The sequence below is a fragment of the Portunus trituberculatus genome, chromosome 33 (assembly GCF_017591435.1).
Source record: "Portunus trituberculatus isolate SZX2019 chromosome 33, ASM1759143v1, whole genome shotgun sequence".
Lineage (NCBI taxonomy): Eukaryota > Metazoa > Arthropoda > Malacostraca > Decapoda > Portunidae > Portunus > Portunus trituberculatus.
In genome coordinates, this window is record NC_059287.1 from 2,473,553 (window position 1) to 2,501,052 (window position 27,500).

Here is a 27,500-nt window from a genome sequence, read left to right on the forward strand (position 1 = left end):
CCCCTCCTTCGACCTTATCAGCCTCTCCTTTACATTTTCTCCCCTCCATGTTTCCATTCCTTCCTTTCTCATTCGTCACCTCAGATCTTATACTGCGGTAAACTATCTATGGAAACTCCTGTAATTCTATCTGTAAGTCCTGTAATTCCCTCACAAGGATAAGTCCCTTGATGCTAAATAATAACTGCAATGTAAAAACTTCATGTTCGCATGATGGAAGCAATGCCAACGTAATGTGATACAACTCTCACTGACGTTAGTTAGAATGAAAAAAAAAATACATGAAAGATATGACGTAAGGATTAATGAGAGGCTGCAAATGTGCACAGTAAAAGCAGTACCGACTTACAAATGATAAAAAAAAATGCTTAACCGCCATCTGTTCACGTGTCTCAAAATAGACAGTATCCAAGTGGTTTTTATATCAAGGGATGGCAAGAAAATGTATAAATATAATTATAGAGTTAAAGAAAAAAAATAATGGATATCTGTTGAAGTATGAATAAAAGCAAAACATTTATTACCCAAGTGATCTTCAAATTAAAAGAAGGCAAAAAAAGAAAAAAAAAAATGAAATGTCGTAGGAAATAGTTCAATGATATCGGTTTGAACAATGTTTTGAAAAGTATCGAAGTGACTTTAAGATGAAATAATTGACAAAAAGTAAATATATAGACAAAAATCCTCCGAGATAAAGTTATCAGACATCTGTTCAATCAAGGATAAGAAATGATGATAATAAAACAGTACCCGAGCAGTTTGATATTAAGAACAGTCTGTAACACTACAAGGCTACAAACTAGTATGAATAAATAAAAGATTGGAAAATATTAACTACCATCTGTTCAAACAAGAATCGAAGGACAGTCTACAGGTGATTTCAAGTTGGAGAGAAGGCAGTTGATAAGTCTCTTCTTTACCGACTTGAGATGATAATAGAACTAAAATTATATAAAGTCTGTTTGTTTGAGTAGGTATTAGATAACATTAACCACGTGGCTGATGAGTGAGAGAGGACTGAATATTAAATAGAATCGGAAAAAACAAACATTTATTTTATGTAAAGAGGGGAAAACTGGCCAGGGACAGCAAAAAGATGAAAAAAAAAAGGCCCACCCAGTCGCCGGCCTCCTTACAGATCAGAAAGGGATAAATGTCGACATAGAGTGTAGGTTGGGCTTCCTCACTCGGGGCAACGGTTTCCTAGCGGGTGGGGTTTGAGATAGGAGGTACCACAAAAAGTATCCCTATTAGCCCAGAAATTCCCATGAAAAGCCCACAAGGTGTAAATAAAAGAAAAAAAAAAGATAACTGAAAGAAAAGATAAAAGGCAATAGCTGGAATAGCTGGAATGAATCTATATAATAAGAAAGAATGAATCAATGAATAAACCCAAAGAAATTGTAATCTCGTCACTTTTGGAATGAGAAATGGCAAAAATATCAACAGATAAAAATAACAACAACTGGAAGACACAGAAAATAAAGTATAAAAAAGCGAGAACTGAAAAAAAGTATGAAAAAAAAAAAAAAAAAACTCGGAGCGTATCTATACAAAAAAAACAAAAGAAAAAAGAGAAGATAAAGTCATGATGGTGCTAAATAAATAATACCCACTTGGTTGTGACGCGCAGGACGAAACTCTATATTAGCAGCACAGATATCTCAGTCACCGCGATAACAGTATCTAAACAAAACACTCGTAGCCGCCTTAATTAAGTCTTGGGTAATCAGAGCAATAATTCTAAACTGTTTTTTCTTCACGCCTTTTATATATATTCTCTCTCTCTCTCTCTCTCTCTCTCTCTCTCTCTCTCTCTCTCTCTCTCTCTCTTTATTTATTATCATTATATATTTATTTACCTATTTTCACGCAGAAGGACGGAAAAATTTAATGGTGACAGATCTTCGGTGTTACTGGTTTCTTATTGTTATTCTTGTTCTTTAATTTCTGTTCTTATTATGTATGTATGTATTCATGCATATATTTATGTATATAAGTAATGGCATACTTAGAAGACACACACACACCCAAACACACCCAAAGCACCACTCCCACACACCTAACACACCCAAACCACTAAAACATTAAAAAATAACCAAACACACTCAAAATATCACCTCAAAATATCATCAAACACAAACAAAACTCGTTAGAAAAAACAGTTTATGTGCACCAAAACCACCCCCACAACACAAATTACACCCACAAGACACCCCCACTCCCATCCAAGCCACTTAAAACATTCAATATTTTCCCTAAACACAGCAAAAACATCATAAACACCACAAAATCCTCCCATATGCTCTCAAAACACACCCACAACACACTCAAAGTACGTAAAATATTCCTAAAACCATCTAACACAAACTGAGAACACCCAAAATATATTCAAACACACTCAAAACACCCCGTATACAATCAAAACACCATGCAGCACCACGAAATACACTTAATGCACCCAAAATATACCTCAAGACACCAGAGTGCTTTATAAAGAATGCCGAGATTACAAGGAAGACTGAGGTAAATATTGTGGCATGACGACTCTTCTTCCTCATCTCTTTTCTTTTTTCGTCCGTCTCGTTTATTTCTCCTTCCTTCTACTGTCTACACATCTGAGCCTAGAAACACAAAGTACTCAGAAATAATTAAATATAAGGCAAAATACTTACGAACTGGTGGGATTGGAAGAGACACCAGCCCAGAAATGTGATGAGTTGTAAGATGTTAGAAAGAATAATTATGGAACAACTTAATCTTTATTTAGAAAACAACCTAATACTACCTGATTCCCAATTTGGCTTCTTGGTGAATAGGAGTGTTCGGGATCAATTACGCCTGACTTATGATGAAATAAATCAAGGCGTTGATGCAGGTGCTACAATCGATCTAATCTCACCTGATTCTTCCAAAGCCTTTGATGCAGTTTGCCATTCCATTTTGACCACAAAGTTACACCAATTGGGCATCTCTAGTAATATTTTATCCTGGACACAACTTTCTTACTGGGAGGATTGTATCAGTTGTAGTGAATGGTTATTCTAGTTCTCCCAGAAGTATGATGAGTGGTGTACGCCAGGGCACAGTCCTAGATCAGGCTCATCTTGATTTACATTAACCATCTGACTTCCTCATTCAACTGCCAATATAAGATCATTGCTGATGACTTAAAAAATTATGTTAAGTTTTCAAAGGATGATATTCACACCACAATAAACTCTATAGCAGTGTTCCAACAAGACATCGATGGCCTGAATGGAATGACAAAATCTTGGGGTCTTAACCTTCACCCTGACAAATGTGTACAATTAAGATAAGGTAGAAATCTTCCTCTTGTTGGTCTTTTCAATCATTACTTTATTGATGATATTCCCATCCCACTGATTGATTGATATTCCCATCCCATTTACTAATCAGAATAAAGATTTAGGAGTCCTGATTGATACCAAACTGAAATTTCATCATCATATATATTCGTTCTGTGGACTCAAAAGCAGATGTGACTTCTAACTTACTTGCCAAATTTATGTCGATTATGTGATGTCACTATACATTACTCACATCCATCCTCTTTTGAATTCAGCTCAGTTTGTGGAATTCTAGCTACACTAATGACGTAAAGTTACTTGAATCAGTTCAGCGAAGATAGACTAGAAATATTGGTGGTCTGGGGAACCTATCCTATGCAGACAGAATTTCAGCACTTCATTTCTTTTCTCTCCGGGGAAGATTATAAGAGCTGATCTTATTGAGTGTTGGAAGATCATGCATGGTGTTGTTCCTTTCGAGCCAACTAAGTTATTTCGTTATGCTCCAGTTCTGAGTAAGAGACCACCAAATGAAACTTGCCTATAACCGTTGTTCCCTAGAATGCCGTCGCCTTTTTTTTTTTTTTATCTGTTCGTGTTGTAGGACCATGGGATTCTTTACCCTCTGCTGTTGTTGAGATGAGAGACCTTGGCGCTTTCAAAATCGTTCTCAAAGATTTTCTTGCAACCAGCTTTACGACTATTATCCCTGACCTTATGTATCTTGTTCTACCAACGCACTTTCCAGCCTGCGTCTGAGTTGATTATGTCTAGTTTGTGAGTTTGGCTAGTGGAATGGAAAGGGAAGAGTGGAGGGCTGGTCAGTACTATGAATCTTGAGTGATAGAAAATCGTGCATGTTGGAGAAGGTTGACCCAATGTGGCAATTTCTAAATAATCGAAATACCAAGTCAAGACAGAGGAAGGTATATGTTCTGTCCACGGATCTTAATGATAAAATAAAAGACGTTTGCATTCACAGTTAAACGTTTACTAGAAGAGTATCAGCACATCTATCCAGGGACGCCACTTACAGCCATCGTCTTGAGGCACAACTACAGCAGATCATCATAATTGCTCAAAGTATAAAAAAATGAGAATATATTATGGAACACACACATTTAAGTATTTCTTGCAATGTCTCCTATTACTATTATGCATTTTTTTTATTCTACGTTTTCTTTTCTTTTTTGTTTAAATAGCGTAACGTTACAGTGGAGAGAACTATGGTGATATAATATAGAGTTGACGTAACATAGGAGAAAAATTAAATATCAACTTTTACCTACACGTATATAAAACTATACAAAAACAAAAAAACAAAAAAACATGAATGATAAAGGTAATAATGGAAGCTATGGTGCATAATATCTACAAAGTAACAGAAAACGGCGTCTGGTAATAGTGAGTAGAGCAATACACTACAAAAAGAAAATATAATGGTAACAAAAATACAATACAATTTTTTTGATGTATGAATAGCAAGTTAGATGAAACATGAGACAGAAGAAGAAATGCCTAAATTAACCACAATATGAACTGGTACTGGATATAATAATAATAATGATAATAATAATAATGATAATAAAAATAATAATGATAGTAGTAACAAAATAATAATATTGATAAAGAACAAACTAAAAGAAAGAACGAACGACAACAACATGGAGCAGGTAGTAGTAGTAGTAGTAGTAGTAGTAGTAGTAGTAGTAGTAGTAGTAGTAGTAGTAGTAGTAGTAATGGTAGTAGAAATAGTAGTAGTATGATTAATAGTTAACAATATCAACGCAGTAGTCGAGGCGATCATCACAAGCCTTTCCTTCAATAACACCACACCACACCTCACCACCACCACACCCACACGTCCCTCCCTCCCCTAGGCGACACCACATTCACGTCCCTGGTGGAGGCGTGACCAACGGGGCTGTGCGGGACACTCACCAGAACATGCCGATTATTAATGCAGTTTTTTTTTTTCCTTTTACCTTGATTCCAGTCAGTCTAGTAATTATTGTAGTATTTCTGCTTTATAAGTTTTTGTGACATTCAGACTTAACGGCTTCATTTCGCTACTACGAGTGTCATAATGCAGTCTAGTTTTGCGTTGTCTTTTGAGTGTTACTAGCTGTCAGTTTTAATTCAGTATGTCTATTTCCCACATGTCTATGCAAACCTGATACTCTTACAATACCCATTTCAAAATTTTCAGTTCTGTTTTGCTTATCATAATGCTATTTCGTTTTCTTTCGCTTCTGATTGTTAGTAGCAGTGAGTTTAGTGGAATTTTTGTTTATGACGTGGTTTTTATCTGAAAATAGCATTTTTCTTGTGGTATTTAAAAAGTCTCAGCTTCATTTTACTAGCACGGGAGAATTATGTCATTTCCTTACTGATTTTTGCTTTATTGAATTTTAGACAGTACACGTAGCCAAGGCAGTACCAGGTATCAGATCTCGCCATATTGAATATTCGGAATTATAACACAACGTCATTCGTCGAGAATTAAGAATAAGAACGGTACTATAAAGTAAAACGGGAGTATTGTCTGCAACTGAAAACATAAAAGTATCAATATATCTTAACCCAATGGTAAAATTACTCACATAATTTGCAGCCACAAGCCACACGTCTTGCTTTCCACCTCCACACTCCGCCAGCCAGGCGATACTAACACAGTAAACATCACTGCAACGTGTCTTCCACTTTTTTCTTCGAGACTAGACAACATGGTTCGAGCAACTGTTTCACATATCGGTTGTTTCACGGGTTCCAGAGCGCCTCACAGTCACCCAGCAGCTCATAAGAACACGATGCTTGCACTGCCATAGCTTCCAGGAGTGTGGGTCTGATTCCAAGCCGCATGGGTATGTTTGCTTGGTTGGCAGATGAGTTTGGGGCAAATACTAACCATGCTTCAGTTCCGTGGTTCAAGAGCGGAGTCTTTATCTCGACTCTGACACAACTCTACTGTTTGGTTCCATAATTGGTCATATGGCAGGTTTTGTCTTTAGTCTTTCTCTCACCGGACATCGTTCTCTTTCCTGCTGCACTTAAGGGTTACATCTTATCTAATAAAACAGTTTGCATTACGAGTATCTGGCCCCAGTTGGCAACATTACCACACGTTTCACTGCCTGGTTGTGTGTCGCCGCGGCTTCTCTCCCGCCTCTGACTGTTATGTTTCCCCGCGTCCCACACAGCCGCGCCTGTCACTGGGTTAGGTAGCAATACGTCCATCACTGCTCTCCTCTACTCACTTGGTCCTGTCTTTAGTAACATACCCGATAGTCTTCAAATCCATGGCTTCTTGGTTAACTTAAGCGTCACAGAACGGTCATATGGCACCGTCTTGTAGAATCGAGTCCTTATTCTTCCATCGCTGTACTCTGTCCTCCGAAACTCACTTCGTCCTTCACTGACGTATCATTGAAAGTCTTAAAGTAACAAGCCTTCCTTCCTCATCTTGCTCTTCACTCAAGGGAGGAATACAGATCTTCCTCGGTGCTCTCAGTAAGCTTGGTTCTTCTCAAGGGATCGAACTCTCTTCAGCTTTCCGTGTGTCCGTGTGTCGCCGGCTGCTATCCAAGCCAAGTCCTCGCAGTATATTAATTAGTCTTTGGTGCATCTCCACAGTGTAAAACCTCTCAGGCAGTGAAACGGAAACACTCTGTCTTTTCACAGCTCACGTTCGGCTTTTTTAATAATACATAGAGTATGGATCTAGACCAGGTATTTGTTTAGTTACTAGCTACCACTATCATATCACTTGTGTCCGCCGCCGCCGCCGCCACGCCATATTCTCCCGACAGGACAGCACACAACAACAAAACGGGGAACGAGAAACACTTTGGTCTGCGTGCGGAAGGCGAATCTTGCTTACTAATTTCAGTTTCAGTACAAACCAAAATAATAATCTGGTGCGTGTGTGAACAGTCATCTCAGTGTTACAACCAACAGACAGACAGACAGACAGACAGACAGACAGACAGACAGACAGATAAACAAGGGTCAGTCACCAGTACCAACCTTTTTTTACTTTTCTTTTCTTTCTTTTTTTTTACATCCTTGCTGGAAAATATTTTACGTCATCACATCATCAGTGTAGGAACTTTGTCACGTCCACTTCTCTCCTCCTGCCTCGACCCCTTGAGACACACACACACACACACACACACACACACACACACACACACACACACACACACACACACACACACACACACACACACATTTACATCATGTAGAAGTTGGTGCTTACAATGATAACTGGTTTCAATAACTTTTTTAACTTCTTTCATTTCTTCGTTTTCTCTCCCTTCTCTTTCTCCGTTTCTTCAACATTTTCTTCCTATCTTTTTTTCTTGAATTTCCTCTCTTCCTTTCACGATACAAACCACACAACACTGGGTCATCCTCGTGTCCTCACTGCACTCCTTTCTGGCACATCACGTGATATGATAACGCGGTGACAGCACGCAGCAGGCACGTGCATCACCCTCTTCTCCTCCTCCTCCTCCTTGTTGTCTTCCTCCTCCTCCCGTGCCTTCCCTCAACACAATAGTTTTTGAAAGGATACTGGCAGCAAGTATTTTTTTGTATCAAAGCACAAACAATGAATTATTTTTGCTCTTTTTTATGGATTGCATCTGTATATATATACTATAGTAACGTCAAACAACAGCGAACGGATATTATTATAGGACACACACACACACACACACACACACACACACACATTAGACCAACTACACTGTTATATATATATGGGAAGTTTCGTACATAGATAATAGAAAAGTGTACATGTAAGCACAAATGTGAATGCATATTACACACACACACACACACACACACACACACACACACACACTTGAGATCAGAACAGGTCTCCCTCAGTCACTCTTCGCGGGGCCGCCTGGCATTCAGAAAGAGCTTGGTATTATTGGCCAATCAGGTGCGTCCTTCCACCGCCTGCCACGCTGTGATTGGCTGGACAAGCGAGCGCGAGGTGAGCATCTCCGTGGTGGACGCAAGGAACCAATGCTCGGAGAGTTGGGCTGGTGGGGTACTAGTGTAAATTTCCCGTTTTCTTTTTTTATCTGGTAACGCTGCGTCTCCACAGGTGCCAGAGCAGCCATACACATGTACACACAGACACAGACACACACACACACACACACACACACAGAGGAGGCGTCTCGTTTAGTACAGTCCCCCCATCACCGTCACCACCACCGTCACCACCACCAGCATCACCGCCACCCGACTCCCGCTCGCCCGACCAGCCCCGTCACTTCAGCGGTTCCTGCGGCGGTTCCTTCTTCGCCGCTTGCCCCTCCGACACTCCGTGGCCGGTATGCATGCCCCGCGGTGCAGCACGGTGGGCGGCGGGCAGTAGCAACCTGGGCGGCACCGCTTCTGGTGGCACTTAGGATTGGGCGTCGGGTTCCGGCAGGTGGCGCGGCAGGACGGGGCGCATTCCATGTATTTGGCACCGTGGGGGCACTTCAGACCTGAGGGAGGGAAGGAGACGTGTCAGTAATTCGTTGTTCAGTGGTCCCAGTGACGGTAGTGGAATGACATCTTATTGCCAACTATAACTTAAGACTCAAACAGCATTTTCAATCACACCTGTCTCTGTAACTCATTCAATATTCACTTAACAACATTTTCAATGATACATTTCTAAAGCAAAGTTTTTTCATCCCCAAAAAGATGAGGTGATAAAGTGATGGGTTTAATCTGATGGTGAGAATACAATGGATAAAAAGAAACACTGGCTATCGAGAGTAAGTAAAGTAATAGAGACAGGTATAAGATCCCTAGGTATGCAGAACGTACAGCAGGAAGGAATATTACAGCTGCTGCATGAACAACAGCAGTGAGGCGTGTGAGAAAGTAAGATTTTGTGTCAAGAGGAAGATAAACAGAAATGAAGGGGATGAGAAGAGTAACAAATAGAACACTGAGTTTGATCAATTAGTGAAGAACCAAAGAACAAATAACAGCAAAGAAAGACGTGAGGGAAAATGAGGTATTGTGTCCACACGAAGTCAGAACCATGTAAGTGTCTCATGAAGGAGAAAACACACAGATCCCTAATAATTGTGGGAGTGGCAAGGTAAGGGTTTAGTGTGAGGGAAAGACGAAGAATCAGGAATAATTTAGAGGTTACTGAGGACAAAAGAATCAGATAGAAGACTTAGTTTGATCTATGCATGGGAAATGAGGAACGAGGGAACAGAAAGAGACTGAATAAATGACGATGAAGTTGAGTTAAGGGATGCAGAGGCGCAGAGAAGAAGTAGAGATAGGCAAGGTTTGATGTATGGGGTGAGGAGCGAGGAATCAGGGAAGGGGAAGAGGCTGTCTGAATAATGAATTCCTTGGCACCTCAACAACATCGTATGTAGGTCAGAGGGCGTCGCAGAAAGGAAGGAAAGTCTTAGTTTAGAGAGGGAAGGATTGAATAGAGTGTTTGCTGAATTGTTAAGAAAAGAAGAGAGACAGAGGTGTATGTTAAAGAATGGAATGGAGGGAAGAAATTCGTTAGCTTAGGGAAGACAAGAGAACAGAAAAGAAGGAAAAGTAAGGCATGGAACGGAAATAAATGGAAGTAAAAGGAAATGAAGGGAAGGACAGGAGTGGATAGGATAGCGAAAGAGAGATAAACGAAGAGAAAAGAAGGGAACGGGTAAAGGAAGAGCATGCTTTTTTTTTTTTTTTTGGCAAAGGCTTTAAAAAGTAGGGCGGAAAATTACTTGGCTGGTATTCTTGGCTTCGCACAGTGAGATGAAAGAGACGTGCATGAAAGAGCAGTGAAGGAAAAAATACTCTTATTATGATTTCGGAAGTTTTCACCGAGGGTTTGAAAAGAGTACGAAGAACAGGAAAGTGCAATGAAAGAAAGAGTAGAGGATTTCAAAGGATTGCCAAGAACGGTAGACCTTTGTATCCTTCCTGGCGGTTTGATTACACTGTTCTGCATAAACCATAAGACAAGAACAAACTAAAATTGCTGTGAAAAAGGCAGAGTAGAAAATAAAATGCTAGTCTAGAAGGAAAAATGTGTAAAAGAGAAAATACTGTGTAAAACGAGAAAATGCTATGAAAAGAGGAAAATGTTTGTAAAAATGATAATGCTAATGCAGAAAAATGCTGTTAGAATAGAAAATGATGTGCAACGAAGAAACTGCACTATGAAAAAAAAGTACGGTTTCAAATACTATATAAAAAGAAAATGTGAAAAAGAGTAGATTCTGTATGAAATAAACTCAGCGTGAAGAAAATGCTAAAGTAAAAAAAAATGGTCTACAAAAATAACCAGAAAAAAAAGAATAGATAAAGGAAAAGAAAGGAGAAACCATGAAAAAAAATGTAATTGCACTAAAGTTCCCCCAAAAATACTATTGCAAAATAGACGAAAATGGTTGACAAAAATAACCAATCTGTACAAAAAATAAATAACTCAATAAATGAATAAGTAAAAGAAAAAGAAAGGAATAATGAATGAAAAAAATATATAAGTATACTAAAGACAAAATAAAATAGAAAACTAATGTAAAAAAAAAATGGCTGACAAAAATAACCGATCTGCACAAAAAAAAGTAAGTAAATGAATAAATAAAAGAAAAAGAAAGAAGAAATAAATGAAAAGAGATCTAATTATACTAAAGCCAAAGTAAAAATGCAAAAAAAATGGTAAAAAAAAACAATCTACAAAAAATAAATAACTAAATGAAAAAAAATAAAGGAAAAATAATGAAAAATAAATCTAATTGTACCGAAGCAATGAAAGAATAAAATACTAATATGAAAAATGGCTTACAAAAATAACTGATATACAAAAATCAATAAACGAGGGAGGGGGAGAGAGAAAAGGGTGTGAGAAGATAAGGGAGAGTAAGATAAGAGGAAGGAAGGAGTAGAATACACGTAAGGAAAGATAGAGGAAAGAGAGGACGGTATGAGAGAGCGGGAAGACCAAAGTACAAAAAAAGAAATAAATAAATAAGTGAATAAATAAAAGAAAAGAAAGAAAGATAATGAAAACAAAGATCTACTTGCGCTAAAACCAAAAATGAATATAAAAAAGTAAAAAAATTAACCAAAATACAAAAAGAAAAGTGAATAAATAAAAAAAAAAGAAAGGAGAAATCATGAAAAAAAGATCTATTTCTACTAAACCAAGAAAAAAAGTAATAATAATAATAATAATAATAATAATGTAAAAAAAATTAGTTTACAAAAATAATAAAAAAAAAGAAAAGTGAACAAATGAAAATGAAAAGAAAGGAGAAATCATGAAAAAAGAGGTCTAATTCTACTAAAGTCTTGTAAAAACCTTCCTCACCTCCACAGCCACTGATCTTGCGCCACTCCTCCACCTCGATGCCCGCACGCTGACACTGCCTCGCGTATGCTTGTAGGGTGTCACACTCACAGCGGCGCGGCGACTTGCACTCACACATGTCCAGCATACACGACCTGGCGAGGGTAGTGGTGGTGGTGGTTAGTGGTGGTGGTGGTGGTGGTGGTGGTGGTGGTGGTAGTGGGGGTAGTGGTGGGGGTTAGTGGTGATGGTGGTGGTGATTAGTAGGGTTTGCTTGGTTTTCAGATTTTTTTCATTCTTTTGATTCTTTTTTTGGTTTCATTGTAACTGTTTGTTTTATATCAACACGAAAATTACATAACTCTCTCTCTCTCTCTCTCTCTCTCTCTCTCTCTCTCTCTCTCTCTCTCTCTCTCTCTCTCAACTAATCCAAGAAAAAGGCTATGATTGTGCATTAACAGAAGAAAGAGAAAAAGAAGAAAATACAACAACAACAACAACAACAACAACAACAACAACAACAACAAAATCAACATCATCACCACTAACAACAACACCAAAAAGACTAGACAAACAGAGACACAGAGACAGGACAACACGAATGAATGTATGACTTAAATCTTTTTGACGACCACACACACACACACACACACACACACACACACACACACACACACACACACACACACACACACAAGACACTAAACCAACACACCACAACGGACAACCAAGACAAAACAAGACAAGACGGAAAAAAAAAAAACACTTAAAAACTCACTCGTAGAATTTCTCAAAGGGGACAACAGCATGGCAAGCTTGAAACACAGTGCTGTTGAGGAGGCCACACTCATTCTGCCCCGGCCTGTGAGTCTCGGAGCAAGTCAATCTCTGTGGTCTCCTCCTTGGACCATTCTGGGAGGCGTTGTGTCTGTTCATCCTGAGGGAACACTTTCTGGCCCTCCCTACTGCCCACGATACTGCCATTTGCGAGGCCCCGTCAGCTCTCACGCCTCTCTTAGTCACCATATCGTCCGTCTCGTTGCCATTGTAGTTCCCGCAAAGCCCGCACGTGTGGCCCTGCATTGAACGCGGCACCTCCACTTCTACATAGCTCAGGCCGTCCCACAGCACACTCACGCCTATGGAAGGAGGCAGAGTGGTTATTGTAGCAGTGGTGGTGGTGAGTAAGAAAGGGTAGCATGAAAAATATTGCGGTGGTGGTAGTGCTGGTGATAGTGGTGATGCAGGAAAGGTGATATTGAAAGGCTGCGGTGTTGATGCTCGTGACATGATTATTAAGGATTACAAAGGAAAACAAACATCACCAGTCACCATCATGGCAGTAAGTCAGGTACTTGTTGGCTGCTTAACTATCCTACTCTATCCTTCTCTTCATTAGTTACTAGTAGAAAGAATATCATAGTGAGTAGGAATAGTGGAATATAAAAGAATACAAAGAAAATCAAACAGTAAGGCATAAACAGGATGCTTGGTAAGTACTAGCTTGCCACAGTGTTGAGAGACAAGACAGTGCAGCAGAGAGGAGGAGGTGGAGGAGTACAAATATGAATAAAGGAATACAAGGAAAGGCCAAACAACAACAGACCTTGAGACAATTAGGGTAACATCTATACTATTACTGGAGGAAACTTTTTATATGTAATGACCTAAAAAACTGGATAGTACACATGGCTATAATAGTACAGGAAAATGCTCAACACTATAGAAGAAACGTCAATAATACAAGAGGAGGAGGAGGAGGAGGAGGAGGAGGATAACCAGAAGATGCATATGAACAAACACCAGTCTATTTAGGAGCTTATTCCAGCTAACTACTTGATAATGAGGAGGAGGAGGAGGAGGAGGAGGAGGAGGAGGAGAGAGGAGAAGGAGGAGGAGGAGGAGGAGGAGGAGATGAAGAGAAGATCAGGAGGGAGGAGAAGAGCAAGAGCGAGAAGGAAAACCGATCGCTATAAATAACTGATATATCAACTTATTTATTTAACTCATCCAAATATTGGCTCTGCGTATCACGTGATGGGCAAACCTTTAATCCTCTCCTCCTCCTTCTCCTCCTGCTCCTCTTCCCTGCTTGCCTCTGCGTGACTAACTGCTGCTAATTATAACTAACAATTCTGACGTCAAGAAACTCCAAAGGGTCATTCACTTCCCAACAGCTTTCGTTTAACTTTGCAATATTTACATCACAGTCAAGACTCACATTGCAATTAATAAAATAAAAAAAAGGATAAATAAAAGATACAAAGCTATGAACACAATTTGAATGAAGGAGGAAAACTATAATGAATGCTAATTGACTGTGTGTGTGTGTGTGTGTGTGTGTCGTACCTTCAGGAGTAGTGAGGGTGACGGCGCGCCCTTCCTTCTTGAGGCTCATCACTCCGGGGGCTTCAAACGGAGGCTTCACCACTGTACCGTTCACCTTGACTCGAAGCTTTTGACACAGCTTCACCTGGGAGGGACAATGAGGCGGTTAAGTGGTGGTGGTGGTAGTAGTAGTAGTAGTAGTAGTAGTAGTAGTAGTAGTATCATCACTTATTATTGCAGTGGCAGTGTTAATAGTGTCAGTAGTAGTAGTAGTAGTAGTAGTAGTAGTAGTAGTAGTAGTAGTAGTAGTAGTAGTAGTAGTAGTAGTAAAAGTACTGAAAACGATAAAAAGTGAAAATCTTTACAACTTACATTAACAATCTCTCTCTCTCTCTCTCTCTCTCTCTCTCTCTCTCTCTCTCTCTCTCTCTCTCTCTCACCTTGGCGTTGGGGAGTCGCAGGGTGAGGCTTTTGGTCCACGAGAAGTTATTGGAGCGTCGGGCGTCGTTGTTCACTTTGAGGCTGAATCTGGACGACCTGGGCACGCCGCGGCAGGTTTCGGCCAGGGTGTACTTGCAGGCGCCCTAGAGGAGAGGGAGAGTTAACCCCTTTAGTACCATGACGTGTTTTCATATGTATTCTGCTTGCTATTTGGGGATTTTATACAGCTTCAGAAACCTATGCGGGGATTAAAATAGTGAAGACTCTATGCATTAATCTTCTGACCTCCATAGACCCTTCCTAATGTCAATAAAATCGTCTAATCATACGCCAAACTCGTGGTAAGAATACGTCCCAGCACTGAAGAGGGTAAGAGGGGCGTGAGGAAGAAGAGGAAGGAGATTCAGAGTCTTCAGGTATCTATTCCACTGTACAATGGTTATTCTTGGAGTGGAATGAGTTATGGAAGCGAAAAAGGATTGGAGAATGAGATGGATGGGTCACATAGCAAAAAAAGATGAGAACTTGATTAGAAGTATGAGAGAGAGAGAGAGAGAGAGAGAGAGAGAGAGAGAGAGAGAGTTAAGGTAGAATTTCAAAGGATGGACTTAGAGGGCAAAAGCAACTTAGTAAACTGCGAGACTCTCTGGCCAATTCTGTATTTGGTATTAACTATGACTTAAACACATTCAAGAGTGGATATTATTTGAAATTAATCTGTTTTTAGGGATTGGAATCTTTTACTGGATCCCTTTCTCACGGTCATTTCATCGTCCTTGGCCAGAAAACCTCTTATGTATGAAAAGAGAAAACTAAAATGGTGATGAATTGTGGTGAGCTTGTGGTGAGTTTGTGGTTGTGGTGGAAATCTTGTAGTTGGTGGATTAAGAGTGGTGGTGATTAAGATTTTTGTGGTTGCAGTCGGAAGGTGTCTTGCGGTGGAGATTTTGTGGTGGTGGTGGTGATAGTGGTGATGACTTTGGTAATGTTTTCGTGGTGGGGTTAAGAATAGTGGTGATTTATATTCTCTATCGGCTGTGTGGAGATGTGATGTGGTGTTTCAGTGATGTTAGTGGTGGTGGTGGTGACAGTGGTGGTGACTGTGGTGATTTTATTCGTGGTAGGATTAAGATTAGTGGTGATTAATATTCTTTGGCGGCTGTGTAGAGATACTGTGGTCCTTCAGTGATGTTAGTGGTAGTGGTGGTGGTGGTGGTGGTGATGGTGGTGGTGATGGTGATGCCGTATTCAGAAACGCCTTTCCCTCTCACTACTACAATATCCCAAGACCACAGAGACAACTAGCCGGGTATTCAAAACAATTTCTCCTTTTGATAAACTAGAAATCTTGCCAGTCCATCACCAGAACCATAAAAATACTCTTAAAAACACGAGTATCTTCATGTGGAGCCTTTGGAAAGCAGTGATGGTGAGAGAGCAAAGCGTTTCAGAATACGGGTTAGTGTGCCACAATGCAGTACAACATTTGAAGCACAGGATGTGGGAAGGAAGGAAGAGAATGTTTACATGTGGAAAACGAAATAGGGAAGATGAAGAACGGACGTGTATGTCTTTCCTTTCATCTCTCTATCTCAAGTTGGCATCTTTGAAGTGTGTAACACCCCTTAACCCTCTCTCTCTCTCTCTCTTACCTGGAAATTGAAGAGCATTCCGTCAAAGGTGCGGTAGTGGGGGTCCCCAAACACCACACACACGCCGGGCGCCTCCTCACATCGCGGACAGCACTCATCCTCCGACTCCACGCGCTGCAGGACACACAAGGGAAATCTTATTAATGCGTGAACTCTTGAGGCTTGAGGCGGAATGTAGTGTGTATCAAGATATATAGAGAAAAACCCGTCTTTATCTGAGTTTGTCGGGGTATGGTTGTTAGAGGGTCTTTCTTTCACTTGTTCCTATACTCGTTCCCTGATTCCATGCGTTGACAGGGACGCAGGGAACTCTTGTGGAAGCTTAAGATAGATTGTACTGTATGTTTTTGTTTTTATACCATGTGGGCTTTTCACGGGAATTTATGGGCTAAAGGGCATACTTTTGGGATACTTCGTATCTCAAAGCCCACCCGCTAGGAAACCGTTGCCCTGAGTGAGGAAGCCCAACCTACACTCGGACCGTGGACAGGATTCGAACCCGTGCGCTTGGAGACCCTCGGACCCCAAAGCACGCATAGTTCCACTGTACCACGTTGTCAAAATATGAGAGGAAAAGCTGTACCTATTCTTACTTGTATTGAGTGGTGATGGCTTGAGGTTCTGTGACCATTATTGAAGTTTCATAATGTTGGATTGAGAAAATAAGTAGGAAGGAATTGTTATTGATATAAGGTGGGTGAATGGGAAAGACTCACTAATGAAATCGTTAGTAGTGAGTTGTTTTGAAGGGTTGGAATGATTAGACAAATTCATGGAAGGGGATGAAAAGTTGACCTGACGGATCCTCGTAGTGTCTCTTATTTCCTCATGTTCGTAAGCTCATTTTTTTAGTCGTTTATCCGTTTTTATCTATTCATTTCTTCGTTTTATCTATGTAATTCTTGGTCCACCTCCCTTGCGTAAAAGAAACAAAAGAGGTGGAATGTGTGTTGTGTGTTGGTAAGATCGTCAAAATAAGAAACATAAAAAGAAAAACACAGCTGTCTTAACTTACATAGTTTTAAGTAAATCTCTCTTTAAGTTTGTTACACACACACACACACACACACACACACACACACACACACACGCATACACACACAGACACACACACACAAAGAAAAACGACAATCTAAATACATGAACCCAGAGGAGTTTTTGGGTGCAATGTGTGAGGAAGTGCAACAAAATATGAAAGCTACGTCTAACTTGAGTCATTAATTGCATGTTTTGAAAAGTTTACCGCAGGACTCGAGACATCCAGAAACTACTACGCAAGGAGAAACAGAAGGAAAAAAAACAACAACTTGGCCAAAAGCTTAACACGAATAAAAAAAAAAATAAATAAAAAAAAGAAAGAAAAGCAGTATAAAGTAACGTGAGTCTTTATGTCTGCAGAAAATGACAGAAATGAGAAACAGAGGAACTAGAGCGGACACGATTTGCATGAGAGAGAGAGAGAGAGAGAGAGAGAGAGAGAGAGAGAGAGAGAGAGAGAGAGAGAGAGAGAGAGAGACAGAGAGAGAAAGACTGAAAGAGAGACAAAGAGAGATTCTATTACACAACCACACACACACACACACACACACACACACACACACACACACACACACACACACACACACACACACACACAAAAAGAAAAAAAAAACATCAACTAACACTTAACCTCAACAACACCAACAACACCAAAAAATAAGACTCCAGTGAAATGAACTTGCACGTTGAGTTAACCACGTGAATAAGAAGCCAAGAGGTGGAATTTGTCCCTCTTTTAAGGTTATCAGGGAGAGGAAGGCAAAGTGTCTGCTGCTTAACACGAGGAGAGTGGAGCATCCATGAAACTCGAGTGCCTTATGAGGAGCGTGACGGTGGAGAGCGTGAGGTAGAATATACACATTTAACACGACCAAATGAGCAGTGATGTAACTTGAGGCCTCTTGTAAAGCATGAGAGGAGGAGGAAGAGGAAGAGGAAGAGGATGAAGAGGAGGAGCAGGACAGCTTGAGAGCACACTGTAGTACATTTCAACATGATAATTTTTCCTTTGCTGTATGTAAGTGAATAAATCAGTTAGTAGTCCATGCAATAATAGTATAAGAAGCGGAAGAGGAAGAGGAAGAAGAAGAGGAGGAGGACAACTTGAGAGGACACTAGTACATTTTAACATATTTTCTTCTTTCCTGTATGTAAGTGTATAGGTAGGCAAGTAGCAGTGCAAGGGAGGCATACAAGAGAGTTGTTAGTCATAAAAGCAAACAAGATTAATAAAGAAAAAGTGAATGGACAAATGAATAAAGTGAATAGATACTCCGCGCACATAAGTAAACAAATGAAGGAATAAACTGATAAACAAGAACACAACTCAGTAAATAAAAGAAATATTAATAAACGAATGAAGTGAAGGCTTCATTTTTATAGAATGATTAGAGAAGTAACAGAGAGAGAGAGAGAGAGAGAGAGAGAGAGAGAGAGAGAGAGAGAGAGAGAGAGAGAGAGAGCGCAAGAGAAAGACAGACAAAAAATAAATAGACAAATCAGACAGATAGAAAAAGTAAATAAGCATTCTAATTAAGCACACACAAGATCATACACACACACACACACACACACACACACACACACACACACACACACACACACGAACAGACAGACAAGCAGACAAGCAGGCAGGCAGGCGGTCAGTCACGTACCCTGTAGCCAGGCGGACACGGTTTGTTCATGTAGGGACACTTCATAAACTCGCACTCCACACTACCGTTGGTGCACTGACACGTGGCGCACTGGTCTAGCTGCCACTGCTCCCCGTTCCTGCGTGTCATGCCGTGGATGGTGCAGTTCTCAGTCTTCCCGCTGTAAGGTCTCTTCACGCACACGGGGCAGCACTCATCCTCGGGGGTCATTTGGTCCTCCCGCGGGCAGTTCAGCACGGGGCAGGTGGTGCGCTCGCAGGTGATGTAGTTCTTGTGGCAGGTACAAGTGGTGCAATGGTCCAGGGTGCGCTGCATGCCCGTGGTGTACAGGAAGCCAGACAGGAAGCAACGCTCGCCCGGCGGTGTGATCAGTCCTCGAGAGCCTGTGTGGGAGGTGAGGGTTAGTAAGGTGGTTTAGGTGGTTTAGGTGGTGGTGATGGTGGTTTAGGTGGTGGTGGTGGTGATGATGGTAATGATTTAGTTGGTGATGATGGTGGTTTAGGTGGTTTAGGTGGTGGTGGTGATGGTGGTGGTTGTCTTATGAGTAGTGTTAGAGCTGTATTCAGAAACTCTTTACCACAAACACTATTAGATGGGTTCTCAAGAGTGTTTCCCCTGTTAACAATATCAAACTCAAGTTAATCTTTCACTAGATCTTTAAAAACACATTAAAAAACAAACGTGTCACTTCATTTAAACCCCAATGAAGATAGTGGCGGTGCATTTACGAAGAGTTTCAGAATATGGACCCTGAAAAAGTTAAGGAAAAATATCGAAGGAAGAAAGAAAGGACAGTATTCTTAAACGCTTTGCTCTTTCACCATCACTACTCTCCAGAGGCTTTAGTTGAAGATACTCATGTTTTTAAGGGTATTCTTATGGTTTCGGTTGATGGATTAGCAAGATTTCAAGACTATTGTAAGAAGAAACTGTCTTGAAAACTCGGCTAGTCGTCTCTGTGGCCTTGGAAAACTGTCGTGGTGAAAGAGTCAAGCGTTTCTGAATACGGCCGCTTCTGAGATGCAGGGATGGAACAGAGGTAGGGCGGCAACGGATGAGAGTCACAGAGGAAGATGCAAGGGATAAAAACAGCTGGAAGAGACTCGTGCAAGGTGTCACTCTCTCACTCTGGGGAAAAGCGAGAAGAGAAGATGATGATGTGGTCTTGTCAGGTGTGTGTTAGTGAAGGCTGATAGCAAAGTGGTGGTGGTGGTGGTGGTGGTGGTGGTGGTGGTGTTGTCAGCCGCTGTCACCTTTATTGTTGTCTTTGTATTGAGCGACTACTGAAGTTTAGAATTTTTGGTTCAAGGAGAAGGATTGGGAGGAGGAAGAGGAGGAAACGAAGAAGAAGAAGAAGAAGAAGAAGAAGAAGAGGAGGAGGAGGAGGAGGAGGAGGAGGAGGAGGAGGAGGAGGAGAAAGAAGAGGAGGAGGAGGAAGAGGAGAGATAGATAACAGTGATAAACGGGAAGCAGGGAGGAGAGAGGAATATGGCAGGGAAGCGTAGAGAACAAAAAAAGAAAAGAAAAGAAAAGAAAAATTACAAAACAGAAAAAAGAAAAGGAAAAATGTGGAAAAAGAAGAGAAAGAAAAAATAGCAAAGGCAGCAGCACCTCACCTTGGCAAGTCATACAGCAACTCCCAGGGGTCATAACACGGCGAGTTGGTGGGCACGAGAGCACGGGACACGCCCTCTTCTGACACGTGAGACGGTCCCCGGAGCACGTGCAGGAGACGCAGGGGTCGGCACGTGAAGCCACAGTCTCGCCCTCCAGCACGCGGCGCCCCTCCAGCCAGCAACCTGAGGGGAGAAAGAAGAGCTTGATGACGCAGGAAGAAACACAGAGAGCTTAATGTTCGTCCTCTTAGCGGCTCGGGTTCTGACCGGGACTCCAACAGCCTGAGGGTTGAAGAAGTACTTGGGGACACAGGAAAGAGTGACAGAGAGTTCATTCTAGTACTCTTAACACTTTGAGGTCTGTTCAGGATTAATTTCAGAGGCCAGAAAGATTAGTATTTGGTCACAGAGATTGCCAAGTGCCGCCTTTAAACCTGATGGCTTATTGTAACTTTATTCTTATTTTCCTATTTTCTTACGTTCTCCTGTTACTTGTGGAGACTAAAGCCTTTGTTTTTAATTGTTCGTGCAAAGTCATTGTTACACTGTCTCTGGGATCATGAAAATACTCACTCTCATGAAATTTGAACAAGCAGAATATGTTTAAAACTGTCATTAGACTCTTAAAATCCCAAAAACTTCAACTGGAGCCTGTTAAAAGTGAAGAATCCTTGTTGCACTATTACAAGAATCATGAAAATACCTTTAAAAAATCCAAATATCTTTCATTAGAGTTTGTCAGAAGTGGAAAATCATTGTTAGAACTATTGGAGGAGTCACGAAAACACTTGAAAACACCACTAACTCACAACAAACTGCTAGAGATTCAGAAGTCTTGTTGAAATTGTGTGAAAAGAAACGTCAAACGCCACAGAAAACGACAAGAGCTTCTAAATAAAAAAAAAAAAATAATAAATAAATAAAACTCGTAAAAACTCAAAATAAAAAAAACTACGAAAAAGTAAAAAAAAAAAAAAAAAAAAAAACAAAGGCAATACAAAGATTTTGAGCCTTGTATTGGAGATTATGAAAGGAAGAAAAGTAGCGATGAAGATGATGATTAATATTCTAACACGCCACTTTACCTTCGCAGTTTAGAATAGCAAGATTAAACATGAATTGAATGAAATGGACTCTCTAATACTACTTTGGCCTTCGTGTTTTGAAAGAGAATATCAGAATTATTGATAAGGCGTAACGTGTGTGTGTGTGTGTGTGTGTGTGTGTGTGTGTGTGTGTGTGTGTGTGTGTGTGTTTCAAATTACCTTTACCCTTTCGTTTATATTTCTTTGTCTTTCTAATTGAATGATTTATTTGTGTAATTAATTCTCTCTCTCTCTCTCTCTCTCTCTCTCTCTCTCTCTCTCTCTCTCTCTCTCTCTCTCTCCTGATTCCACTTTCAATACATATATATGAATGTCTCTTAATCTGCAGTCTGCTAATGGCATCTGTTTATCTATCTATCTATCTATCTATCTTATTGTTTGTCTGTCTATCTATCCATTTATCTACTTATCCTCGTATTTACTTAACAAATTATCCATAAGCTACTTAATTTTATCAATCTTTCTATTCATGAATCAGCTTGTTTATATGCATATCTATCTATCTAATCATATATCTATCTACCTATAAATCATTCTTTTGATTTTTATATCGGTGACACACGCAACAGTAGTAGTAGTAGTAGTAGTAGTAGTAGTAGTAGTAGTAGTAGTAGTAGTAGTAGTAGTAGTGAAAATAAAAGAAACAGTATTAATATGAGGAGAAACGACATAATCATCATCATCATCATCAACAACAACACATGGGAATTTCAGTACTGCTACACACACACACACACACACACACACACACACACACACACACACACACACACACACACTGACACACACACACACACACCACACACACACACACACACACACACACACACACACACACACACACACACACACACTATTACTTCTGATTTTGTGTCAGTCTGTGGTTTCAATGAGGTGGTTGTCGTCTTACTTATCATCCTTTGGCTTCCTCTTGGTTTAGCTGCATTATTACTGTTATTTGCTCTGTTTTTTTTTTCTACTTTTCTACTCCTCTCTCCTCTTCCATCTCCTCCTTCTGGTGTTCCGTCCTTCCTTTTGCTCTTACTTTTCTTGCTTTATCATTTTTTTTTCTCTCTTGCCTGAGTAAAATATTTAGTTTTATAATTTGTTTTTTTTTTATCTAATTCATTTTTTGCTCTATTCACTTTCTTTTTTTATATTTAACTATTATTCATATTCCTAAATTTACTTCCCATTTCTGAAGATTAGTTTAATTTTAATTCCAATTCTTTCCTTTTTTTTTCATTTTCTTTATTGTCTGTTACACGTTCTACCCTGTTTATGTTATTCGTTGTGTTTTTATTTATTCAATCTGTGTTTGATATGAAGACACTGCAGCGGAAACAGTGAGGTGGAATGGAATGTTGAAAGGCAGGTCTGGCTCAAGAGAAAAAAACAAATAGATAAAGCAACAAATGATGAAACGTCCTCCTCCTGATTTATAAGTCACAGGAAGGAAAAAATGCATATGTGTTTGTCTGTGTGTGTGTGTGTGTGTGTGTGTGTGGCAATACTGAAATCCCCAAGTGTTGTTGTTGCTGTTGATGATGATAATGTTAGTTGTTAATACTAGTTCTTTTACTTTCACTGCATCTACTACTACTACTACTTCTACTACTACTACTACTACTACTACTACTACTACTACCACTACCATCACCAACAAGATAACACCACAACCACCATTGGCACAGTCACAACCACTATCATCACACCACCACCACTACCACCACCACCACCACTATCTATGTTAATACGAACAACAAAAACAGCTTAGTCCTCCCTCGCGGCTCCCACAGACACTCACTCACTCGCAGCCACAACCCAAAATGGCAACTTCTGTCACTTCTTTCCCTCTGCCCTTGGGATTACTAATGCTACAGTGAGAGAGGAGGACTCACACTCACACACAGTCACTCCCCTACTCTCCGCCCCTCACTACACACTCCCCTGGTCTCCTCTGCCTCTAACGGGACTCTCTTCTCACTTTCGGCAGTAAAAGCAGAGTTTGTAACGCGAGATTCATACTTGGTTATATTCCCCCCTTGAGCTATGTATGTTACGTTGCCTGGCTTCTCTGTCCCTCCCCCGGAACTGTGTGGCCTTGTTCTCCGTTCTCTCTGGGCTTTACCCTTCTCCTTCTACGTACTTTCCCCTTCTCCTCTTCTTCCTTCCTCCTCTTACTGGTACTTTTCACCTATTTCTTCTTTGTTTTTATGATTTTGTCTCCTTTTTTTCTTTTGTTTTCATGTTTAATCTGCTTTTATTGTTCCTCCTCCTATTCCTTTCTCCTTTTTCTTCTTCCTTCTCTTATTAGTGTTATTTTTCCTCCGTTTCGTTTTTGTTTTTCTTGTTTTTGGTTTTCGTTCTCCTGTGTTTCCATTTTTTTTGCTTCCCTGTTCGTTTGTTCGTTGACTTTTGCAACTGTCCTTACTTCTTTTCCTCTTGCTTCTTCTCTTTTTCATTTCTTCCTTCTTTTTCTCCTCTTCTTCCTTCTTCTCCGATGTTTTGTTGTTGTTATAGAGTCATTCTTCTTCTTCTTCTTCTTCTTCTTCTTCTTCTTCTTCTTCTTCTTCTTCTTCTTCCTACTTTGTTTCTTTTATCTATCTCTTCTACTTCAATATCTAGTCTTCTCTCTCTCTCTCTCTCTCTCTCTCTCTCTCTCTCTCTCTCTCTCTCTCTCTGCCTACTTATCCTTTCTTCTCTCCTTTCATCTTCATCTCTTCCTCCTCTTCCTCCTCCTCCCTCACCACCACCTCCACCACAACCCCCACCACCACCACCACCACCACCACCACCACCACCACCACCTCCTCCTCCATATTAGTCTTTATCAGTATCATTACTAATATTACAACCGTCGACACAACACCAAACTACCACCACTACCACCACCACCACCACCACCACCTCACAATGGCACAATGGTACGACTCACGACTACTGAATCTTGACACCAACGTTCAAGTAATGTGGTCGTGCAAAAAATGGTAGTACTTAAACCACAACTTAAAATCTACCATCTTCGCCGCCATCACCATCAGCCATCTGCTACCAACATCACTGTCTACCACCACCACCACCACCACCATCACTATCACTATCACCAACATTATCTATTTCTTCTATTAATATCTATCTTCTGACATATATTTAGTAGTACTATTTTGTGGGTCGTCTTTATCATTGTAACTAGCGTAAATACTATTGCTGCTTTTACTGTTACTACTACTACTACTGCTATTACTACTACTAATGCTATTATTACGACTATTATTGCTGTCATTATTACTAGTACTGCTGCTGCTGTTACTACTTCTACTACTACTACTACTACTACTACTACTACTACTACTACTACTACTACTACTACTATTGTTACCAATACTACTATAATAATTACTGCAAAAACAATAACAATAACAACAACAACAACGACAAAAACGACTTCAACAACTACCACAACTACTACAACTACTACTACTACAACAACTACTACTACTAATATTACTATCACACCACCACCACCACCACCACAAGACCAACAAATACGCACTCGGACAAAAAGACAAAAAAAAAAAAAATCAAATCAAACACGTAAACAAAACAATGCATCCTTAAAAAAAAAAAAAAAAGAATAGAAAAAAGAAAAAAAAGAACAGAACATAATAAAAGGAAACATGAACCGGACGGACAATTAGCGTGCGCACCTCGAAGGCAAAAATAAGTCACCAGTTTATCCGCCATTCTAAGATAACAGTGTAATCGCCTTAATACTTTAATGATGGCTGAGGAACACTCTCTTCTCACTCGCCGCTTACCCTTGTTGGGATTACTTTAGCTCACCCTCGAGGCACGGAGGAGGAGGAGGAGGAGGAGGAGGAGGAGGAGGCGTGGAATGAAGAGGAACAGGAAGACGAGGATGAGAGAGTGAAATACTGGGAGGAGGAGAAGAACGAGGAGGAGGAGAGGAAGAGGAGGAGGAGGAGGAGGAGTAGGTGTGTGGAAAAAGTAAGAAGGAATGAAGAACAGGAAGGAGACGAGAATGAGAGAGTAAAATCGTGGAAGGAGGAGAAGAACGAGGAGGAGGAGGAGGAGGAGGAGGAGGAGGAGGAGTAAGCGTGTGGAAAAAGTAAGAAGGAATGAAGAAGAACAGGAAGGAGGAAGACTAATGAGAGAGTGATATCGTGGAAGGAGGAGAAGAACGAGGAGGAGGAGGATGAAGAAGAACAAGAAGATGAAGAAGCGCGTGAGAGAAAAATATGAAGGAATAAAGAAAAAAATAGCGAGAAAGAGAAAGATGAAGAGGAGAAAGAAGAGAAGAGAAAAATACAAATAAGAAGAACTGAAGAAGGCATAACAAGAAAGGAAAATGACGAAGAAGAAAAGGAAGAAGAGGAGGAGAAGGAGGAGACATGAGAGAATAAAATACGGAAATAAGAATGGATGAACAGAAGGAAGGAGTGAAAATGGAGAAGGAAGCAGGAAGAAGGAATAAGAAGAGAAGAGGATGAAACTGCAGGATGAGAGGAAGAAGGAAAAGGAAGAGAGAGGGATTAGGAAGAGAAAGAAGGAAGCCAAAAGGAAGAGGAGAAATGAGAGAAAAGATAAATAGGAAGAAAATGGAGGAGAGAGAGAGAGAAGAGAGAGAGAGAGAGAGAGAGAGAGAGAGAGAGAGAGAGAGAGAGAGAGAGAGAGAGAGAGAGAGAGAGAGAGAGAGAGAGAGAGAGAAACTTCACCTTATAAAACGCCATAATTCTGCACTTTTGCCGCTCAAATTTCTCTTTTTCTCTTCAAGGCTTTCATTATGTCATATTTGGAGGAGGGAAGGAGGAAGAAAGCGAGAGAGAGAGAGAGAGAGAGAGAGAGAGAGAGAGAGAGAGAGAGAGAGAGAGAGAGAGAGAAGGGAGGAAGGGTGGGAGGGAGGAGGAAGGAGAGAGGAGCAAGAAAGAGAGGAAGAAAATGGAAGAGAAAGGAAAGGAGAGAGGAGAGAGAGAGAGAGAGAGAGAGAGAGAGAGAGAGAGAGAGAGAGAGAGAGAGAGAGAGAGAGAGAGAGAGCACTTTAAGTAAGGAAAGATACTCGCAAATTACATTACACTGATCAGATCCCTTCTCTCTCTCTCTCTCTCTCTCTCTCTCTCTCTGCGCGTTTATGATGTTCAGTTCTTTCTATTTTCATTCTCTGCATCTTTAAACTCTTTCTCTACAAAATCTTTACAAATAGATTCTTTTTATTTTCTTTCCTACATTCTCCATTTCCGCTTCCTATATATCCTTCATCCTCATCCTCAGATCCTTCATACTTCATTTCTCATCTTCAAAACTCGCTAACATTTTTTCTCATATTCAAAAGTCGCTAATTTTTGGTCTCATCTTCAAAACTCGCTAATATGTGGTCTCATCTTCTCTCTGGTCATGTACTCCTCCTTCTCCTCCTTCTCTTGTTTCTCTTCTTTCCTTTATATTCTAATTCTTTTCCTCTCTTCTTTCTTCTGATTCTATTCTACTCTGCTTCTCACACTAATACCAACAACCTTACAGTGTGTTGTTTTTTAGACTTTCTTTGTATTACTTTGTGTTCTATTCCTGCTCTTCCTTGTTTTCCCTGTCCCTCTTCCTCTTCTTCTTCTTCTTCTTCTTCTTCTTCTTCTTCTTCTCCATTAGCATTAGTCTCTATTATTGGACCATAAGACAAAATTATCTTTCCATTTTTGTTTCTGTCTTCTTATTTGTCAACCGTCCGTCTATTCCAAGCCACCTTTACGAATTTTTAGTTAATACTGTAATGTCTGTCTGTCTGTCTGCCTGTGTGTCTGTGTTTTTGTTGGGTTGTGTCTATTTCTCTTTTTTTGTGATTTAGTATGTCTGTGTCTGTCTCAGTTTGCATGTCTTTAAGTTTTCTGTGTGTCTGTGTGTCTGTATGTTTGTCTGTCTGTTTGTTGAGAAGTTAGTTTTTTTGTAATTTTCTTTGTTTTTCATTCTTCATCTATATTTTTGTCTGTCTGTCTGTTTATGTCTGTTTTG

At 40.2% G+C, this 27,500-nt stretch overlaps 1 protein-coding gene across 4 annotated transcripts in view; it reads right to left on the reverse strand.

The window, feature by feature from the left end:
- LOC123512160 (BMP-binding endothelial regulator protein-like) overlaps positions 1-27,500 on the reverse strand; it is a 164,659-nt gene that overhangs the window by 6,140 nt on the left and 131,019 nt on the right. For 2 of the 4 annotated variants that reach the window (XM_045268365.1, XM_045268366.1), the window contains exons 7-14: positions 20,371-20,553; positions 18,755-19,137; positions 16,062-16,175; positions 14,409-14,552; positions 13,990-14,113; positions 12,419-12,779; positions 11,662-11,795; positions 4,287-8,821 (exon numbers count right to left, since the gene is read on the reverse strand). In XM_045268365.1, the coding sequence (XP_045124300.1) occupies positions 8,604-8,821; positions 11,662-11,795; positions 12,419-12,779; positions 13,990-14,113; positions 14,409-14,552; positions 16,062-16,175; positions 18,755-19,137; positions 20,371-20,553 (1,661 nt within the window). In that variant the 3' untranslated portion in view covers positions 4,287-8,603. Of the gene's footprint in view, positions 1-4,286; positions 8,822-11,661; positions 11,796-12,418; positions 12,780-13,989; positions 14,114-14,408; positions 14,553-16,061; positions 16,176-18,754; positions 19,138-20,370; positions 20,554-27,500 lie in introns of those variants that run through there. The other 2 variants (XR_006677036.1, XR_006677035.1) reach the window with 2 other exon arrangements.